Source organism: Drosophila arizonae, chromosome 3 (assembly GCF_054131065.1).
Source record: "Drosophila arizonae isolate 15081-1271.41 chromosome 3, UAZ_ARI_1.0, whole genome shotgun sequence".
Lineage (NCBI taxonomy): Eukaryota > Metazoa > Arthropoda > Insecta > Diptera > Drosophilidae > Drosophila > Drosophila arizonae.
Window position 1 is genome coordinate 17052594 of NC_142923.1, and position 19928 is coordinate 17072521.

The following is a 19928-nucleotide window of genomic DNA, read 5'->3' on the forward strand; positions in this document are numbered from 1 at the left end:
GACTCCAGCATGTCCACGCCCACGCATTCGCCCTCTCCGCGTCGCAATGACATCAATGGGCATTACAACAACAACAGCGGCAACAACAACAACAACAGCAACAACAACATTCCAGTAGCACAGCAGCACCAGCACAACAACCACATGCATAGCCATGTGCGTGGACGCCACTTGGCGCATCAGCAGCCGCAACCGGCGCTGCAGCAGCAGCGAAACGTCGTCATCGCTAGCACCGCAACTGGACAGCAGTTGGCCGCGCCCACGCGCAGCAGTGTGGGCGGTGCGAGCTCAGTGGGCACGTCGGAGGACGGCGAGGATACGTCCAGTGTGGCCGCCGAGGATGAGGAGGACTACCAGGCCCAAATTGTCGAACAGATCTCGGCCATTGACAGGCCAGAGGTGATCGATGTGAGTTCGCGTGCTGCGAAGATCATTTGGGTGCCGCCAACCATAACGGATGTGCTGCTGGTGAACGTGCAGGATCTGCGCTACCAAGTGCTGCTCAGCGACACGGGCAAACAGTGCAAATACAAGAGCCTGTACCGGGGCGAGGCGTACGAGTGCATTGTGCAGGATCTGCAGCCGGGACAGGAGTACTTGGTGCGGCTGCAGGTGCACTATCAGCAGCTGCAGGGCAGCGTTAGCGAACCCACCGAGTTCAAAACGCCAGCCTGTGAGCCCGACCAGCCGCTGCCCCCCAAACTGGTGTCGCGCACCAGGAGCTCGATAAATCTGCGCTGGACGGCGCCAGCTGCCAACGGTGCGCCCATTCAATATTATCTGCTCGACTATGACGAGGGGCGTGGCAATGCGCTGCAGTTCACGGAGCTGGCCAAAACCAAGGCGAAGCACTATCTACTCAACAAGCTGCAGTCGACCACAGTCTACAGCTTTCGCCTGGCTGCCGTCAACGAGATCGGCCAGTCGGCCTATTCGCAGGTGAGCAGCTACAGCACAGCCGGCAATCCGCCCACAGCGCCGATGCCGCCGCAGCTGCAGGCCTGCACCGCCAGCTCGCTGCAGCTCGTCTGGGAGCGGCGATCACAGGACGGCGACTTTCTGCTGCAGCTGCAGGATGCTGAGTCCGGACACGGTTACCTGAACAGCTACAAGGGTGGCGAGACCCGTTACGAGTGCCTGCAACTGCGACGAGCCACCAACTATCAGTTCCGTTTGCGCACGGAGAATGATGCTGGTGTGTCGCCTTGGTCCAAGGAGGTTACCTACTGCACGGCAGCGGAGCGGCCCGGCCGGCCGGGCAAACCGCATGCCAAGGGCAAGATACACGGCACGCATTTCAAGGCGCGCTGGGAGCCGCCGTCGGACACCGGTGGCTCGGATATCTTGCGCTACCACCTGGAGCTCAGCGCGGGACCCAGCTTCGAGCGCATTTACACTGGCAGCGAAACGGAGGCGATGTGTGAGCGGCTGCAGCCGGGCACCACCTATCAGCTGCGTGTCTGCTGCGAGGGGCCTGCCGGGCAGAGTCCGTTCTCGGAGATCGGACATGTGACCACAGAGGCAGTGCCACCAGCCGCACCACCCCAGCCCCATTGCGATGCACCACCAACGCCTTACGCAGCACTGTTGCGGCTCACCCAGCCGGAGAACAATGGCGGTGCGCCGGTTCTGGAATTTGAGGCGCAGCTGCGTTGCCTCGATGCATCGGAGCCCTCGCAGCCACAAATCGTGTATCGCGGCAAACAAGACTACTTTGTGGCCCAGCAGCTGGCACCGGGTGGTGTCTATGAGGCACAGGTGCGTGCCATCAATCGAATTGGCGCCGGTAGCTGGTCGCCGTGGCTGCGTTTCGAAGCGGCCGCCGCACCGCCCAGTGCGCCCACTGACCTGGAAGTTGTGGTCAAGTCGGCGACCCATCTGACCGTCACTTGGAAGCCGCCGGCGCAGCTGAACGGTGCAGCTGTCAGTGGCTACAGCCTGCAGAGCGCCAGCCAGCAGCTGGATGAGCCCCAGGCTGAGCCGCCCAGCGCACAGTTCCATGGCTGCTACCAGGGACCCCAGACTCTAGTGGAGCTGCGCAATCTGACGCCCTATACACGGTATTACCTACGCGTGCTGGCCAGCAATGCGGCTGGTGCTGGACCCGTAACGGATGCTGTGTGCGTATCGACGCCCGCTGCTGTGCCCGGCGCTCCGCAGATGTTGGGCTACGAGTTCACCTCACAGGAAGTCACCTTGAACTGGACAACGCCGGCGTCCCATGGCGCCGACATCAGCAACTACAACATTGAATACGGCGAACGGACAATCGCCACACCGGACGCCTGTACGCGCTACACAGTCACTGGCCTGACGCCCGAGACAAGCTACAAATTCCGGGTGCAGGCGGTAAATGCGATAGGCAGCGGACTCTTCAGTACCTACGTGAAGCTAACGACACAGCCGGCACCGCCAGCGCCACCGCGGCTCGAGTGCAGCGGCTCTGGGCACAACTACTTGAAACTCAAATGGGGCGACAGCGGCAAGACGGGCTCCGTGTCCACGCTCTCGTCCGGCGCACTCAGCGGCAGCAGTGCGGACTTTACCAAGTACTATGTGGAAATGTATGTGGCCAGGGCGAAGCAATTCCAAACTGTCTACTCGGGCACGAATTGCATGTGCAAGATACACAAGCTGCAGGAGCGCAGCAGCTACACATTCCGCATCTATGCGCATACGGATCGGGCCGGCGACGGTGAGTACTCCGAGGAGTATGTATTCGAGACGGGCGCCACGCTGCCGGCCAACATCAAGCCGCCGCGAGTGCTGCACGAGGGCGTCTGCCTGCTGGACCAGGCCAGCCAACCGCTGGTGCAGCTCACTCTCGAGTGGCAGCACTCGAAGAACAGCTTCAACGATCGTGTCGAGTATGAGCTGCAGTACGCCATCGTCGCCTCCGATGCGGACAGCTCCAGCTCACCCAAGGCGCGCAGTGCCAGTGGCAACAGCAGCAGCAACAGCAACCACACCAATACCAGTGCAGCACCCGTGGCGCTAAGCAACCTGGATTACCGACAGCTGTACCGTGGACCAGAGACCAAGTTTACCATAGACAATCTTGTGCCGGGCACCTGCTACCAGTTTCGGGTGTGTCCGGTGCGCGTCACCAGCAGCGGCGAGCTGTTCCCGGGACAGACGTCAGCGGCGCTGCGTTATCAAGTGCCCAAGGAGCTGGACGCCAGCACGGCACCCTGCCACCATCTGCATGGATCGGCAATGGTGCCCAGCCAGACGACGCAGCGGGCTAGCCGCAAGCAATCGGATACGAACAGCGTGCACATGCGTTCGGTAAGTGCCTCGGCGATTAGCGGCAATAGTGGAGTTGGAGCTGATGTCCAGGCGATTGGGCGATTGCAGCATGAGCTGGCAGCAGCTAACTTCAATGCTTGCGGCGATCCGCTGCATCATCATCACCATCATCATCATCACCATCATCAGCCGCATCAGGCGTGCCCCGGGGAGCCAGCGGGCTCGTCTGGTCTGGCTGGTACATCGGCGTCTACGTTGCAGCTGCGGGGCAACAGCAGCGGTGCCCATCACTTGCACCATCAGCATCATCTGCACCACTCACACCACATGCATCATGCGCACTTGCCGCACGCCACCGCTGCCGTCATGGGCTCCGCAACTAGCAGCAACGGCAACAGCAGCGGCAGCGGCAGCAGCAGCAACTTCATCTTGCCCCACGGCGGCATGATCAGACGCTTCGTCTCCAGGCTGATGGCGCTCTACTACAATAGGAAGCGGCTGACGGACCAACAGAAGGCCGTCTTCTTTGTGGTTTCATTTGTATTCGTGACTTTCCTAGTGGCGATGCTGGTGCACATGCTCTGTGGCTGATTTGGCGATCGATCGTCACACAACAAATCACGTGTCTCAAAAAAGTGATTGCAAATCACTCGCATTTGTTTTTCTTATTATTATCATTATCATTATTATTATTATCATTTTTATATGTGTTTATGTATGTGTATATATATATATATAAATATGAAATCGATTGTACATCTCCTAAATCTCTCTATATACATATGTAAGAAGGCAACAGTAATCCCACACACTTCACAAACAATTCCTTAAACAACACCAACAATATTATATACAGTATATCTATACAATGAACATTCTTAAGAACTCTTTATTTACAATTTCACATAAATTATTATGTGGCTAACTACATGTTTAATCGATTACACACACACTCACACACACACAAGCATATGTATACTACACACAAAAATCTCCATATGTGCTATAGCATTTTGTGCAACAACCAACTCTCAATGTACATACAACTAAACAAACAAACAAACAAAAACAAAAACAACTAAGCTTAACCTAGAAATTCTTACAACCTTTACAAGAGCCTCTTTTACTGTTTACCGCATTGTTGTTGAACATGGATGTATGTGTATGTTAATGCACTATAAATATTTGAAACGAAAGTTATAAACAATGAATACCGAAAATTATGAATTTATTAGACTATGCTCTATCATGGTATATGAAACTGATAACAACCACTACTATATCTGTCTGTTTGCAAATGTATATGTAACTATATATATATATATATATATCTTTGAACTAATGAAACTATGCAAATATATAAATAACTTTAGAGCTGTACAATTGTTATGGATAGCCAAAAAAAGAAAAAGAAAATACACAAAAAAAAAAAAAAAAAGAAAAACGTGACGATGGATGCAAGTTAATCCATAGCCCATTCCGAACTGTTGAGATTCGAGTGGCGAATTGAAACTATGTCCATTTCGAGCTAATTTAACAACAGACGCTTTTTTCATTCTCTTAACTTTCCATGTGAATTATTATATATACACAATTTATTATTATTATTATTATTATAAATACAAAATCGAAAATTCATAGCGCGGCTATATAAATATATATATATCGTAGCATACAATCCAATCCAATTATAACAGAGCTTACATGAATTATATCTCGTGTTAATGGCGGAACACATGTTGGTTCTTAACGATCCTTAAAGATGCTGCGGACATTATGTTGCAAACCCATGCTAGGCAAGAAAAAAAAAAACAAAAACAAACAACAAAATAAATAAAGCTCGTTTCTATAAATACACACAATACAAACAAATATATAATTATATAAATATATACATAAATATATTTTTTACACAAAAATGAAGAAAAAAAAAATTAAAAAATACGAATAAAAAATAAATAAATAAAAATTATTTAGAGCATACGATAAAAAATATTTGAAATTTATAGCCTAATGCAACGCAAAGTGATTTATATTCCAATTATTATTATTTTTCTAATTAAATAAATTAATATAATCGTTTCTTTCCATAGTTTAATATGAAATTTAATGAATAATTACAAAATATATACTGAAGATATGTATGTTTACGTCGGTAAATGGTTACAATATATACAGAATATATATAATTAAATATATATATATATATATATATATATATATATATATATATATATATATATATATATATATATATATATATATATATATTATTATATTAGCACTATATATTGTACTATTTGTCGATATATTTGTTTATTATACAGGCATATATATATGTGTGTGTATGTATATCTATGCATGTATATATATGTATATATACATATACATATACATATATATGTAATGCATATTTATAATAATTATTTGCAAAGTATATACACATATATGTATATGTATATATATATATAAATGTGTATGCATATGTTTCTATATATACATATATACATATAATTATATATAAAATAAATGCGATATACAAAAAAAATTGTTGTAAAGATCTTTTTAATATGGGCTCATCGGTATATATATTTTTTTCTAATTGATCCAATATTACTTAGCACTGCCTTAAGATAGTAGTGGGACTACCTGGATATCAGATGCTCTACAGCCAACTACTGTATCAAATGCAGCTGGAATCATGTATTCTTAGACCTGATGCTGCACATCGATACGTTTAAATATGATATACTATTTAGTTCTAGCTAAACCTTGATAATATCAGATCATGCTTTGATGTATCAGATTAGTCTGCATATTTGAATTTTCAGCTTTCAACATAGTTGGAATCGCTTCCAGTAAAACACATTTCAAAGTCGATCTGTGAGTGAGCTTACATTTGCCGTTCTAGGTGGCAAACTATATAATATTTAACAGATATTCCTGAAAGCTCGAAAAAATATTAATACTACCAAGGATCATGACACAACCTACCAAATGTATTCCAAATGTACGTTGTATGGTTTTTTCCTGCACTTCGATAGACAAATGAACTGACGACTGGATAGACCTTGATCAAGTGAAGTGAAGTCCTTCATCAAGTGGCCGAGTATAAAATGGGATAGGTGAGATAATAAATGATGTAATTTGAAGTGAAATAAGTTGTAATTTGCGTACTTAAAATGCTTTATTCATCATTATTTTTATTGTTAACACTTTTTCATTCTACCATAGTTAGCTAAAGCAATTCACACTATAAACATAGATTTTCTCGTATTGTTTTCTAATCATCTTAAATAATATATAACATAAATTATCTGTTAGTTGGACGTTATCGTATTTTGTTTGATATGTAAGTTTTGTATTCGTATTCGTATTCGTATTTGTTTATGTATATGTATATGTGTATATATTTATATGAAAATTAAATATAACATTTAAATCAACTAGATGTTCGTTTATCGCAGTTATTGTAATATTAATAATATTATTAGTATTTTCCTGCTATTCATTGTTTAATTAATTCGTTATTTCTGTTAGTTTTAGTTGCATTTAGATATTAATCTAAGTCTAAGATTTTTGTGAACTTCAACATAGTAATACAATTCAAAATTACATTTGCATTTACCTAAAAATCATCTAAAAATTTGTAGTATTTTTTTTTATCGCAACTACAAAATATATTATATACTTATAGGTATTTCAGGATACAGGCGCTAAAATCATTAACAGTTTTGCAATTCGTTTATTGTTGTTTGTTGAGTTTGGTTAAAATCGGTGTATAAAATATTGTGGTATTTGCTTTATTTAATATTTATCTCACTTATGTATGAAACATAAAAACATTTCGTAGTCCTAAGTCCAAGTACAATAATTTAATATGCTTCCAAAAACTTGTCACATAAACATGTGAATTATTTTATTTGCTTGTTTAATTATTATTCGTTATTTTATTATTATATGTATTTATAGTATATTTTTAAATATTTTTCTCAACCATCTCTTAAGACAGATATACCCTTTTCGCTTATGCTAACATTTATTTCTAGTGCTAAGGCAGCTTTTAACATCGATATGGGTTAGTTACATATGTATATGTATATATATATATATATATATAATAATATTTGGTATTGGTAGCATTTCAAATCCCAAGGCTCGTCTGCATATATATGTATATATATATATATATATATATATATATATATATATATATATATATATATATATATGGCTCAAATGCAATTTTGTGTGAGTGAATGAATGAATTTGAATTGAGCAGACAAATTAGCAAAAAACTTTTGCCCTTTTACTTAAGTTTTTGTTAATCTATTTCATTTAGTTGTTATTTTTGTGTAATGTGAATTCATTTAGTGATATTCAGCCAATGGTGCCCATGGTAGAGACACAGCTGCTGCTAATCAACGGTTCGCGCGAATTGACAGACGTATTGGATGGATCAATGGATAGTGTGAACTCCGTGGAGGCCTCAACCGAATCATGTTGACTTTGCGTTTGCTCATGCCGTCGCGGCTTCACTACCTGAGCGGGATCCTTGTGTGGGCCGCTTACCTGAGCAGTGGCTGCTGGATAGCTGGACACTCGTTTAAGCGTCTGAACGAATTAACAAACAAATATGAAAGTAATAATTGCGAATTGTTAATATTCAGGAGCTTACCTTATCATTCAATAATTCTGCGGCATTGGCAGCTGCAATTGATTCGGTCACGGGGCAAATGTTTTTGCTTGATGAGAATTTTTTGCGTTTGCGTTTCAGAGCAGCAATGGCAGTTAGACCTGGAATGGATATAGACATTGTTTACCTTGCTACTTAAATGATGTTTAAGACTCAATTGTATGCACCTGTCGTTGTGTGAAAGAAGTGCGCGCCCACGCCCCCATGTGGGTGTGCTGAGGAGGCTGCTGGGGGCGGTGGCAGCGTTGACCCCAGCGTTGGGCCATCTCCGCCGTTCTGCCTGTAGTTAACTGTGCACTGGGCCGAGCCCTGGGCATAGCTCACACGCACCTGGTCGTGCACAGGTGTGGTGTCGTGTGAGGAATTGCAGACGGAATCCTCCGACTTGGAGCGTCCCAGCATTTTGCTCATGTTGCCCACCTTGGCGGCTTCAATCAGTGTACCTATAAATATGCAAGATGCGTATAATGAGAGATTGGATATATAGTTAAAATTGTCCTTAGCTTACCCCAGCGTTTCTTATGGCCTGCAATGCGTTTGTTGTACTTCAACGTGGTCTTATTGTACTTTGTGGCAGCCGTGGCGGGCGTTGCTGGTGCCGGGCTCTGAGTGGGCGTGGTGGGTGACTCAGAGCCACCCATGCCGCCAGTGGTGTTCTGGCGTCTGTGTATGAAGTTGGGCGTGAAGAGTGTGGAGAGCGTGGAGCTAAGTATCTCATGCTGATTATCATAATTGTCCAGCGATGTGGAGAACTCGGCCACCGGGGCCAAGGAGCTCGTCGAGCCAGGCGGCGCAATATTAAAGCCTTTCATGAGCCGACGCTCCTTCTGGCGATTCTTCTTGCCACCGCCGCCTGAGTGTGAAGTAAGAGATTGAGATTGAGATTAGAGTGTGAGTCGAGTGTATCCAAGCGCAGCTTACCGCCACCTTGTCCTGCAGTCACGTTCGTATCCATGCCGCTGTTCTTCAGTATCTCCACCAGCTCGCAGCGGAAAGCAGAGATGTCCTGCTTAATCTCGTTGACATCGTCCTCCGTGACACCCTGTGACTCCGCCTTGCGCTGCTCCACGGTGACATAGCGACGCACCAGATTACGCATTATCTGCTGATACTTGAAGTCCCTGTCGCTGGCCTGCTGTGCTTTGCGCTAGCATAAGGTTTTAGTTAGTTAGTGTAAGATATAATTATTCACTAATTTAGTCCCTGTACTTACACGTATTGTCTTCAGGTGCTCGCGTCGAGCGGCCGAGGAGCCGCTGCAGAACACCTGACGCATCCATTTGCTGGCGTACCATATGGACTTGGGCGTGGGAATTATATTGAACGGAGGCGGGCAAGTGCCGCCCTCCTCGAAGTAACTGATCCATAATTTGGAGCGTGCAAACTTCCACTCCACATCAGCGCGTTCCTGGAGATAACAGGTGTTATATTTGATAATATATCTACTATTTGGTTTAGTGACTCTACCGATATTAGCTGATACGAGTGGTTCATCATGGCTATCAAGAGATTGAGCAGCACTACGATGTTGATAACCGAATAGGTGCCAAACATGAGCATGCCCCAGAAACGTGTAAAGATCTTGATGCCATCCAGCTCGAAGCTGTCCAGATCAATCAGCCCAAAGACAGCCCAAAATAGGGTTTGAGTGGTCTCAAAAAGACTAGGGAAGAAATCAATATTATAATATATGATATAATTGATTATGTAAAGGAAACATTTTTAATTTGATATATTCATGCATAGTTAAATTAAAAATAATTTTAAAAAATGTATTACTTTTTATATTATTTTATGAAAAAAAAAAAAAAAATGAAATAAAATAAAAAAAATAAAATTAAAAATTCTACATATATGTATATACAATTATTAAAATAAAAATTAATTTAATTAAATAATTCCTTATAGACTTTTGATTTGTGTTTCGAAAAATATAATAATAATTTATTTATTTATTTAAGAGCTAACTTATTAATAATAAAACAAGTAAGAACGTTGCAGTCGGGCGTTACCGACTGCGGAATACTCATTCACATCCCATCAACAATTTAGTAGTTAAGTTTCGTTCTAATACTGTAGAATATACAGGTTTTTCCGATTTGCCACGCCCCAACTGGGCGTAGACACCTCATTTTTGGTCAGTTTTTAGAAAGAGATAACGTTACCCTAACTGCAAAGTTTGAATGCTTACCCTAAAAAAATGTGAAAATTACAGGGTATTTTTCGATATGCCACGCCCCTAAAGAGGCGTAAAAATTATTTTTGGGGAATCGATAGAGGAGGCTACCAGTAACTCAACTATCCAAATTTGAAGCTTCTAGCTATTTTACTTTAGGAGATATAAACTTTTGCGGCGGACATATATCCGACAAAACTTTTTGGTCTTGGGTGATCAGTCCGAGTATATATACAAAATTTGAGGTCTCTGCCATCAATAGTGTCCAAAATATAGGAGAATTTAAAAAATCACTATATCTTCAGGTCCGATTTGCCACGCCCCCAACGGGCGTAGACTTATAATTTATCTTCAGACTTTATAGAATCATACCATTAGCTGACGTGCAAAATTTCAGCATTCTAGGTTTATAACTTTAGGAGATACAGTTTTATCCGATTTGCCACGCCCCCAATGGGCGTAGATATATCCGCCATAGCTCGTGATCTTGGGTGGTCAACGCGGACCTACATACCAAGTTTCAGCTTTCTATCTCTTCAACAAACATGATTTCTGGTATATCGGAAAATGCATTTTCCGATTTGCCACGCCCCTAGTGGGCGGATCGGGAAAATTTTAACACTTTATAAATCGGAGATATACACGAGTATGTGTTCCAAATTTCAAGTCTCTAGCTTCAATAGCGCCGAAATAGATTGCGTTCATACGGACAGACGGACAGACGGACAGACGGACAGACGGACGGACGGACAGACGGACAGACGGACAGACGGACGGACAGCAAGACGGACATTGCACAAAACCAATATACTGATTCACTTTCGTGAATGAGTATAATTAAAGGCTAGCTTAGTATTAGGGCTATGGCGATAATAATAATAAATTACACAATATCTAGTTAATGGAAATTACTCCTCCTAATAACCACCTTAAGGCTGAAGGAACTTACTTGGAGAAACGTCGCCAGACGATGCAGGCATTCGGATCATTGGTGCCATTCAAGTTGAGCAGGAGGCTGGGTGAGACCTCGGGACAGCGCTTCTTCTCCAGATCAGCATAGTACCTGAGTCCATGAGTCCATGAAAAATGAGGTTAAACATATAAATATTATTTAAAGCAAATGATTGTTAGGCAGTGGCAATACCGACCAGAGCAGCTGGTTGAGGCCGCTGCCAAAGGCGAAGAGCACCAGGACGTAGAGGAAGAAGAACTTCATGATGTCCATGACCATGCGCGACAGCGAGACCTGCAGTGGCCCCAAGTGTGGGTTCACCGAGAAGATGTACACCAGCTTGAGGCTACTGAAAATGTTCGCTGCACTGAACAGGCCCTCCGATATGAGCATGGGGTCCCAGGTGTCCCAGCGCTCGCGCGGCAAGTCCGTGGCCTGCGAATTGACCTTCATCTCCTTTTGCACCTGCACGAGCCATGTGTTAAGGGACTGAAGCAGAAGAGACTGAGTCTGTGATGATTACCTGAAAGAACGAGACGACGCGCAGTGCCACTGTGGCCACGTAGAGCGAGTTGGTCACAAAGTCAATGACGTTCCACATATCATTGAGGTACTCCTGCAGCCCCACGTCCCACAGCTGCTTCACCTCGCTCCAGATGAGCCCGCTCACCCAGGCCAGAATCAGCCACTCGATGAAGGTGGGCTTGGCTCCGCGCTTGGTGGGCAGCTGCAGCTCCTCCGTCTGGTTCAGCATCGTCGTCGCGTCCGACCAGAACCAGCTGCCAATGAAGGTCTCAATGCGCTGCGAGGCGAGCATTAGCAGGAACAAGAACGTAAAGTACGAGGCGCTGTGGCAAATGAATTTAATGAAGGGCTTCCGCATGGTCTGGCCGATGCTGGAGTACGGCGCCAGAATGTAGGCCAGCGAGAAAATGGGAAACAGGATGCCAATGCGAATGATGTCCAGTGTCTGAAGAGCCATGTTTTTGCGTCTAAAGCCAGGTAGGCCCTCATACCAAATGCTGGCCAGCAGCTGTTGCACATTCGAATGCGCCACAAACTGCGCATAAGAGAACGAGATAGATAGATAGATAGAGAGAGATATTTATATATTCTCATATTAAGCTACCTTCTTCTGCCGCAGTTTGATAGCCAGCTTCAGGCGATTCAGGTGCATGCGTTCGCCATGCTCGAACACCGGCCCAGTGGGATCGTGATTTAGCAGGATCTCCAGCTCGTGCGAGGTGCGCGTATGATCTAGCAAGGCGGTAGCAAAATCCTGGCACTGCTTTCGCAGCTCCTGATATTCGTTCTGAAAGATAGTCCCATAGCTATACACCACATTGCATTTGGCATATCTAGCTTACCTTAAATTCGTGTTCCAGAAAGCTGAGACGTCGCAGCTCCCAGGAGAGCTCGAAGGCCGTGAGTATAGGATCCTTGGAGGACAGTGCTATAAGACTGGGACTGGCCAGCGCACGATAGGCGTTGATTCGAGAGCGCGAGTGCCTGAGCGAGTCCTCCTGCCGGGACAGGACGCACTCGTCACAGCCGCAACGCACATCGTGTGGCATGGGCAGAACGGCGCCACGATCGAGCAGAATTTTGATGATTTCGTAGTTGTCCCGATGGGCGGCCAATATCAAAGGTGTTATGTCTGGCGTAAACGTTGAAGTCTCCTCCGAAGTAGACTCCCAGCTCTATGATGAAATTACAGAGAATGTAGTTATGAGAGAGAGAGAGAGAGAGAGAGAGAATGGAGCTACTACACACATGATTGCCCTCATTCTGGAAGGTAACATTCTCGTGGTCCAGCAACACCTCCACGGCCTCCACAAACTCCTCGGAAATGGAGTGCAAGAGCGCATCCTTCGTGTCCACATTGTAGTTAATGAGCAGCTCAACCATCTCCAGATTCTCATTATCAATGGCCATCAGCAAGGCGGTGCGACCCAAGGGATCGACACAGTTGACATTGATGTAATCGGTGTCCTGTGCCTTCTGCAGCATGCGTCGAGTGCCCGCCATGTCGCCCCGCTCCACCGCCAAGAGGAACTTCTTCTCCTCCAGCGTTAGCTGGCGTATCTCCTGATGCGGCCGTATGGTGTTCTCCTCCTCCATCATGCCGTGTATGCTATGGCGCTGCAATGGGATTTGATGCCTGTTAAGGACTCTTAGTCGAGCAGCTCAGCTCAGTTACCTTCACACGCCTGGCTGGCTCAATTTGGACGGCTATGTGACTGCTGCCGCTGCCCTCGCTGCCTGCCGACCTCTTATCTCCAGCATCCGAGCCATCCACACCATTCTTAATCTTACTCAGAATTGGAGCTAGGACAGATTTCCGGCGTGCCGGACTTATGAAGTGCAATTTTTTTCCTTCGTCTGTAAGGGAGAAAAGAATTAATTGTAAGACTAACGAATAAAATGTGATTATTGATCTAAACTAGTCATTTTCATCTGTCTATGCGTTTGTCTGTCTTAGGGGCATCTCTATGAACTCATCGATGTCAACAAGAAAAGTTGCCGGCATTAAGGATTTCGCCCGATTAAATCTGCTCATTATAGCCATATTCTCGTCGACCACAACTCCTGCTGGTGGCAGCGTCTACCCTAATTATGCTGCTCAAGGATGTCTGCAATAAGCAAAGTTTAATCTACTGCAAAATAGCCTTGCGAGCAAACACGGCGACTGTCGCAAGGCCGCAGCTGTCGCGTCGATGGCCTTGTGTAAAATCAAAATCCCATTAGATTTTTATTAACTTGGGGTTCATAGCTTAATCGAAATGGGAAGCCATTAGCGCCAAGGGATAACAGCATCAGTGGCAAATTACAGCAACAACAACAACAATAATATAATGTAATTATTATAATGTGTGGCAAACGCAAATGAAAGCAAACAATCATAACAAACATGCGAGGCGTATGCGTAATATTTATATACAAAATGGGCTAGAGGGAAATGCAGTTGGTCGCGGTGCTACGTTAAAAAATCTGGGTCAATAGCTGCTTGCTTGTTTTATTTTTTTTTTTTGCATATGCTTATAATATACAGAGTCCACACACATGCACAGCTCTTCCTGCTGGGGTGTGCGAGCCCGCTTATGAATTGTTAAAAGGAACCGGGCTGAGGACGGCAACATTCAACATTTCATGAATATATGCATCATGCACATTACCAGGTTATGTATAGACAACAAAATAACAGTCATATGATATATGATATATGATATATGATGTATGCAACATATACAATTGCAATTATACCACCTGCCAAAGCATATATAGGAAAGCCTAACAAAGTCGAGCGTTTGGCAGGCCGAGCAGGCTTTAATAATTATACATAGTTAAATGTTTAAGGATAGCGTTAAAATTGTATAACAAATTATTTTATTTTTATTATTAATATTATTATTCATTTTCAATATTAATGCAATTTAAAATTAAACAATCTCTCTCAATTAATACTTTGCATAGTAAATATATATATCCTCAGCTCGCACTATATGTTTTCTGGTTTAGGTAGGCCTTACTGTAACTACTTTCTACAAGCACTGACGACCTTCATCAGCGTACATACATATATGACGTAGCATCCGCAAATTTGCCATGTATTATGCCCTACGTCAATATTTCCCTTTCAGTTCAAGAGTTTTACAATTTTAACGATTTGTATGTCAAGATGTGGGGAAAGCTGATATTAATTTGCTTTCATATTATTTGCTAGAAATTTTACAAAAATATACAATGTATTTATATACCTCTAAGAACTTGTTGATTAATTTTGTTTTTTTTTTTTTTTTTTTTAAATATTAGAATTCATTAAAAATACTTTAACTAATGCTCAAATATATCCCAGATTAATAGATGTTTAGTTAAAATGTATTTAGAAATGCTTCAAAAATATGATTCCAATTTTTTATTATTTTATTTTTATTTTTAATTTATTTTTAATTTTAAAGTTTTTTTTGTTTGATTGTAGATTATGCCTAATATAACACGACATAAAACTAACATATTTACTTAAGGCAATAATGTATTCTAAATAAACTAATTTAAAATTTAAATGCAGTTTTGTATTAAGCATCATATTTGATAAATATTTAGAAAGTGTATAAACGAATTCGGTCTGTTTAGCAACCATCCTTTCGAGCAAGCTTAGCTCCACTTTTGCAGCTGGTAACAGCGAACGTTGAACCTTCATTGATTTGCCACAGACAGACGAGTATAGCTAGTGTGTGCATGTGTCGGTGTGTGGGTCTGTGTGTGAGTTTGAAAAATGAGACTGCGCAGGAGCCAACCTAACCTAGGTGCCTTGCCTTTTGGTTGTCGTAGGTCCTGAACACGCAACGCTACAAAGCAACAACAACATGGTCAACTGTTTCCGACAACCACTTTGCCAAACACACACACGCACACACACACACAGGTGCATAGCATACACCTACACACGTACACACTTGCATATGTATCTGTATGTGTGTACATGCAAATATATAAATGCAGCACCTTAGCGGCTACAAAGTAATCACAAAACCATTGAAACGCTATTGATTGACCTAAAAAACAATCTAACTGTGCGCAAACACTTTAACACAGCAACTCTTAACAGATTTTAACCCGGTTGCTACACTACCAACACCGTGCCCATTCCCATTTCCTATTCGATTTCCTTGCTCAATTTGTAATGTTTAGCAAATTAGAAAAGGCCATTCCAGGGTATATTGTTATGTATTCAGCAATCAGAAAAGGACGTGGTTATTCATATAATATAAGTAGTATATGTGTTTTTGATCAGGATGATCGGCTGATTAGATGTAACATGCAAATGTATATGTGACTCTTTCTGTCTGCCTACGTGTCTCCCTACATGTCTCTCTCTTTGGCAGATTCTCTGTCTGTGTACCTAGCTGGCTGTCTGTCGATCCATTAACTCAAGGAAATGCTCAGAGAGTCAAGTTTGTCTTCGAGTGGAAGTGGGATTACGAAGAGGATGAGAGTGAGTTGCCCTATATAAATGGGCGCCTGCAGCAGCGGCACTTCAGTCTGTTCTTCTATATCCTGGTGGGAGGACGTGCAGTTTAGTGAAGTGCTCTTCTTCTTGGATGTATGGCAAGCACTTAAACAATAGTTAGTTAATAATGCTAATTCAATATTAATCACTATTGTAGTAGTCTATTCGTATACATTTAAGAAATTGTACAAATAATAATTAATATACATGATCATTTGGATTGTTTGCATCTATAAATTATTATATAAAAGTAGTATTTAAGAGATAATTAAAGTCGTGAAATGATAATAATAGTTTTTTTTTATACGTAAGCCTTTCAAATTGATATGTTTAAGGTATTTTACTTACCTTCGCCTTCTTCTGCCGCTTTGACATCGCTCCATTTCGACAACTACGAAAGAATAAAGCAGAATAGATTTGTGTGTTAGTACGATTAAAGCGTAAGCATAGCCCAGAGGTTAATGGTATAAGAAATTAGAAGAAAAAAAACTGTAAGTAGGATTATAAATATACATTGACAGACAGCTTAGTGAAGCAATTCATTGCCGAAATTTAGTATAGGAAATCATTATTCATTTATACAACACACAAATATTGAAATATGAATTGTAAAGTATATTCCCCTTAAACCCAACGGATGCTGATGCTAACACTGTTGCATATATATACATACAAGATGGTTAAGGAGAACCCGAGTGAACAGCACGAGAGTGGCACGCATGGCCCTCAAGTGTCCTTGCTGCCTTGATGCCGGCATCTACTTGTGCTTATGTTTGTGCTTGTGGAATACGCACCCTCGCGTCCTTGGCACGTAGTACTTGGCTCTCAGAAGCCTCACACAAAGACAATAGAGAAGGACACGTCAAAGTCCGAGAAAAGTTCTAATATTTAACAAAATATCCTCTTTCCGTTTGAAAGTATTGTCAAACTTATTTGAAAAGCTTTCAATTACTCGATTCTAATAATGTAAGAAAGCTGTCTAAGCGAAGCGGGGAGAATGAAGAAATTACTGCTTATCCACACGTATTAATATACAAATGCACATATGTATATACATACACATATATTAAACACATTTGAGAAGGGAGAGAGTAATTGCGAGCAAACAACATGAAAGCTATGTACAGTATGTAGTGAGCCTAAGAAAACGGCAAGCCAACTCTCGATCGCACTAAGCTTCTAACTCTCACTTCATTTGCTCTCTGACAGAGCAAGATAGCGAATACGAAACCAACTTTTCTCTCCTTTCTTTATATTAAAATTCGCGAGAGACTTGCCCAACTCTTCGGTAAAGTAAGCTTTTCTAATAACGGCACCAAAGCCAATTGCACTAGTTTTTGCTAGGCATGTTGCGAATATACATACATACATACATATATTAGGAATAAACATGCATATATAATATACAATATAAAATAACAAATATATACGTAAGTAAATATGTCCTTTTATTTGGCAAAGTTACATATTCGCAACGTTGGCTTCCAATTAATAGCAACTTTTTGCTGCGTTTAGTCGCAACTTTGTTGCTGTTGGCATTTTCTTGATGTCAGCTGTTGTTGTTGCTGTTGTCCTTGAGCGCATTTTAATTCAGGGCACTGCACTCACTGTGACCGAAGCGCCGTCTATTAAAGGCCACCCGACAGTGCCTCCTTACGTGGGTGCTTTTGTTTTGTATTTTGTGCTTCTTCCTTTTTACTCAAAGAGTTTTTACTACGGCAAGGGTTGTAAGTGAAAATCTTGTACTTTAGCTGGTGTTAGTTACCTGTTAGGTAACCATGCATTGAAGGCGACTCAATTAACTTTAATTATATGTAATTTTAAAAATGTATAGCTTGCAAATTCTTAGTAAAAAGGGGTCTTCTAATTATCGTAGATTGCTTTTTAGCAAACATTTGTTCATTATGCTGTTCGTTTGACTCAGACACTCTTCTCAATATCTTTGCAGCACACAAATTTGCAATTTCCCATTGACTTGGTTTGAAAACTGCATAAAATTGAGTAACTGGCACAAGTGGCCAGCCCACTTCACAGAGACAGAGAACAAACAAAGCAGTGTATATATAGAGGGTGCTCGGCTATCATCATCCATTGTGAGCCCTCGCTCTTTCCCAATTTTGCATTTACCTTGAGTTGAGATTTCCTCTTGAGTGCGGCAATCGAACGCGTTTGCTGTCGAATCACCTCCAGTGCAATATTTACGTCAACTTTTCAATCCGCAACACAAACAATTCAACAAAAACTTTCAAAATTTGTAATTCAAAATACAGTTTTTGAGAAAAGTATAAGAAATCGCCAATTAATCAGAAAGTCAATTGTAATCTTTACGCCGTTGGTTTGTTGTTGAATCGCTTAGGCCACACAAATAGTTTCATAGAAATATATTCATATATTTGTTTAAATTATTATTTGGATCGATTTTCCGTTTGCGTTGTTTAATCACGTCGTTTTGTTTCTATAAATAATTAAATTTACGCAATGTTTATGGAATTTGTTCGCAATCTTACTGAGAATATATTTCAACGTTTTTCTTTTAACTTGGTACGCATAAAATAAAATTGTTTGTTTATTTATTTTTTGGAAAATATTAAATTTTTCAAATTTCAAATTTGAAAATATTCACAATATTATTTTCTATTTAGTAGATCTGAGTAAAAGTTGCAATATTTTAGCACTTTGCTAATACTTCAATACTACTACAGTTTCTATAGAGTCGATTACACCTTATAGAAGCACACGATCAAGTTAGGATAGCTTTTTATATGTAAGTATATTTCCGTTATATGTTCTATCAAGTTCTGCAGTCAAAAAAAAGTTTTTAATAGGGTAGCGCTTAAGGGCGTGAGAAAGTTGGGTGGAGATTGACCTATAAATCTACTATTGCCTTTTTGATACATATATTGACATAAGAAATTTCAGCTAAAGAAGATTAGGGCGTGTTGGAGTCATAGACTTTTAAACAGCAAACAATAATAGTTTTGTATTCTTTTTAGCATAAATAACTTAAATTCATAGCACAAACAATTTAAAATCGAAAGCTCCAAACTTAATATTTCCGGGACTTTTTTAAACATATATAAATATATATATTTTTATTGCGTTTTTTGGTCAAATGTTAGCACATCATAATTATACTTGTTCGATGTTTTTGATTTCACACGTTAATTATTATTGCGAATTATCCGCATTTTTCCGAATTTCCATGCGTCTTGACCAGTTGTCGAATTGCCACTGGGAAGCCAGGCGATTGTACTGAGTTTGAAGGCGAAAACTTTTGGGATTTTCATTAATAAAAACATGACCGGCTGTTTAAGCTGCAATGCGCATGAGTGTAGTATTGCAGACAGGCGGGAGTAACCGACAACACTGAAGAAAGGAGGTCATCATTGGATTAACCTGCAAAATATGATGAAGTAGGCTTCTACAACGAAGGTGGAGAGAAAAAGGTGTGGCCAAAATACTTTAGCTCTGTGACTAGGACTATATAATGAAATATGTAGGCTGCATCCGCTTTTGCAAGGCTATTAGGACAATGAACTGTAGGAATTTCATCAACTTTACGTATTTGGAAAAAAGCGTATACGCTATATTCAAAATATAAACGGTGTTTAGTACCATTCTCAGATAATAAAATGTAGCAAACTAAAATCATTCTTAACCAAAATATTTAAATAAAACACTTTTTGCCGCCAAAGTAGATACGGAATCGATACTTATAATATACACAATACCTTTTAGTATTTGTAGTATTTTTGAAAATAATCGATTAGCCTCCACATTCACATTCCACCAACATTTGCTTTTTTCTGTTTGCACGCACTGTCACACTCATCGCTAAATTTGC

General features: G+C 41.8%; 2 protein-coding genes across 12 annotated transcripts in view; one reads left to right on the forward strand and one right to left on the reverse strand.

Annotated features, from left to right (window-relative positions):
* mtgo (miles to go) overlaps positions 1-5111 on the forward strand; it is a 70276-nt gene extending 65165 nt beyond the window's left edge. For all 6 annotated transcript variants that reach the window (XM_089464816.1, XM_089464815.1, XM_018003152.2 and 3 more), the window contains one exon: positions 2-5111. In XM_089464816.1, coding sequence (XP_089320942.1) covers positions 2-3840 — 3839 coding nt within the window. In that variant the 3' untranslated portion in view covers positions 3841-5111. The remainder of the gene's footprint in view (position 1) is intronic.
* A 1863-nt stretch (positions 5112-6974) lies between these two features.
* Positions 6975-19485, reverse strand: Trpgamma (Transient receptor potential cation channel gamma). Of its 6 annotated transcripts, none has more exons than XM_089464827.1 (17): positions 19245-19485; positions 18212-18539; positions 16433-16475; positions 13274-13455; positions 12847-13215; positions 12441-12773; positions 12203-12385; positions 11597-12133; positions 11270-11538; positions 11071-11184; positions 9413-9608; positions 9159-9353; positions 8867-9092; positions 8454-8798; positions 8113-8388; positions 7928-8046; positions 6975-7863 (listed from the first exon to the last, which is right to left on the reverse strand). In XM_089464827.1, exons 5-17 carry the CDS (start codon positions 13195-13197, stop codon positions 7630-7632), a joined length of 3378 nt encoding a protein of 1125 aa, XP_089320953.1. In that variant the 5' UTR covers positions 13198-13215; positions 13274-13455; positions 16433-16475; positions 18212-18539; positions 19245-19485; the 3' UTR covers positions 6975-7629. The 6 variants fall into 6 exon arrangements, with proteins under 6 accessions (XP_089320953.1, XP_089320952.1, XP_017860526.1 ...); XM_089464826.1 differs by having other exon boundaries at positions 19220-19485; XM_018005037.2 differs by having other exon boundaries at positions 19107-19485.
* Positions 19486-19928: the final 443 nt, after the last annotated feature.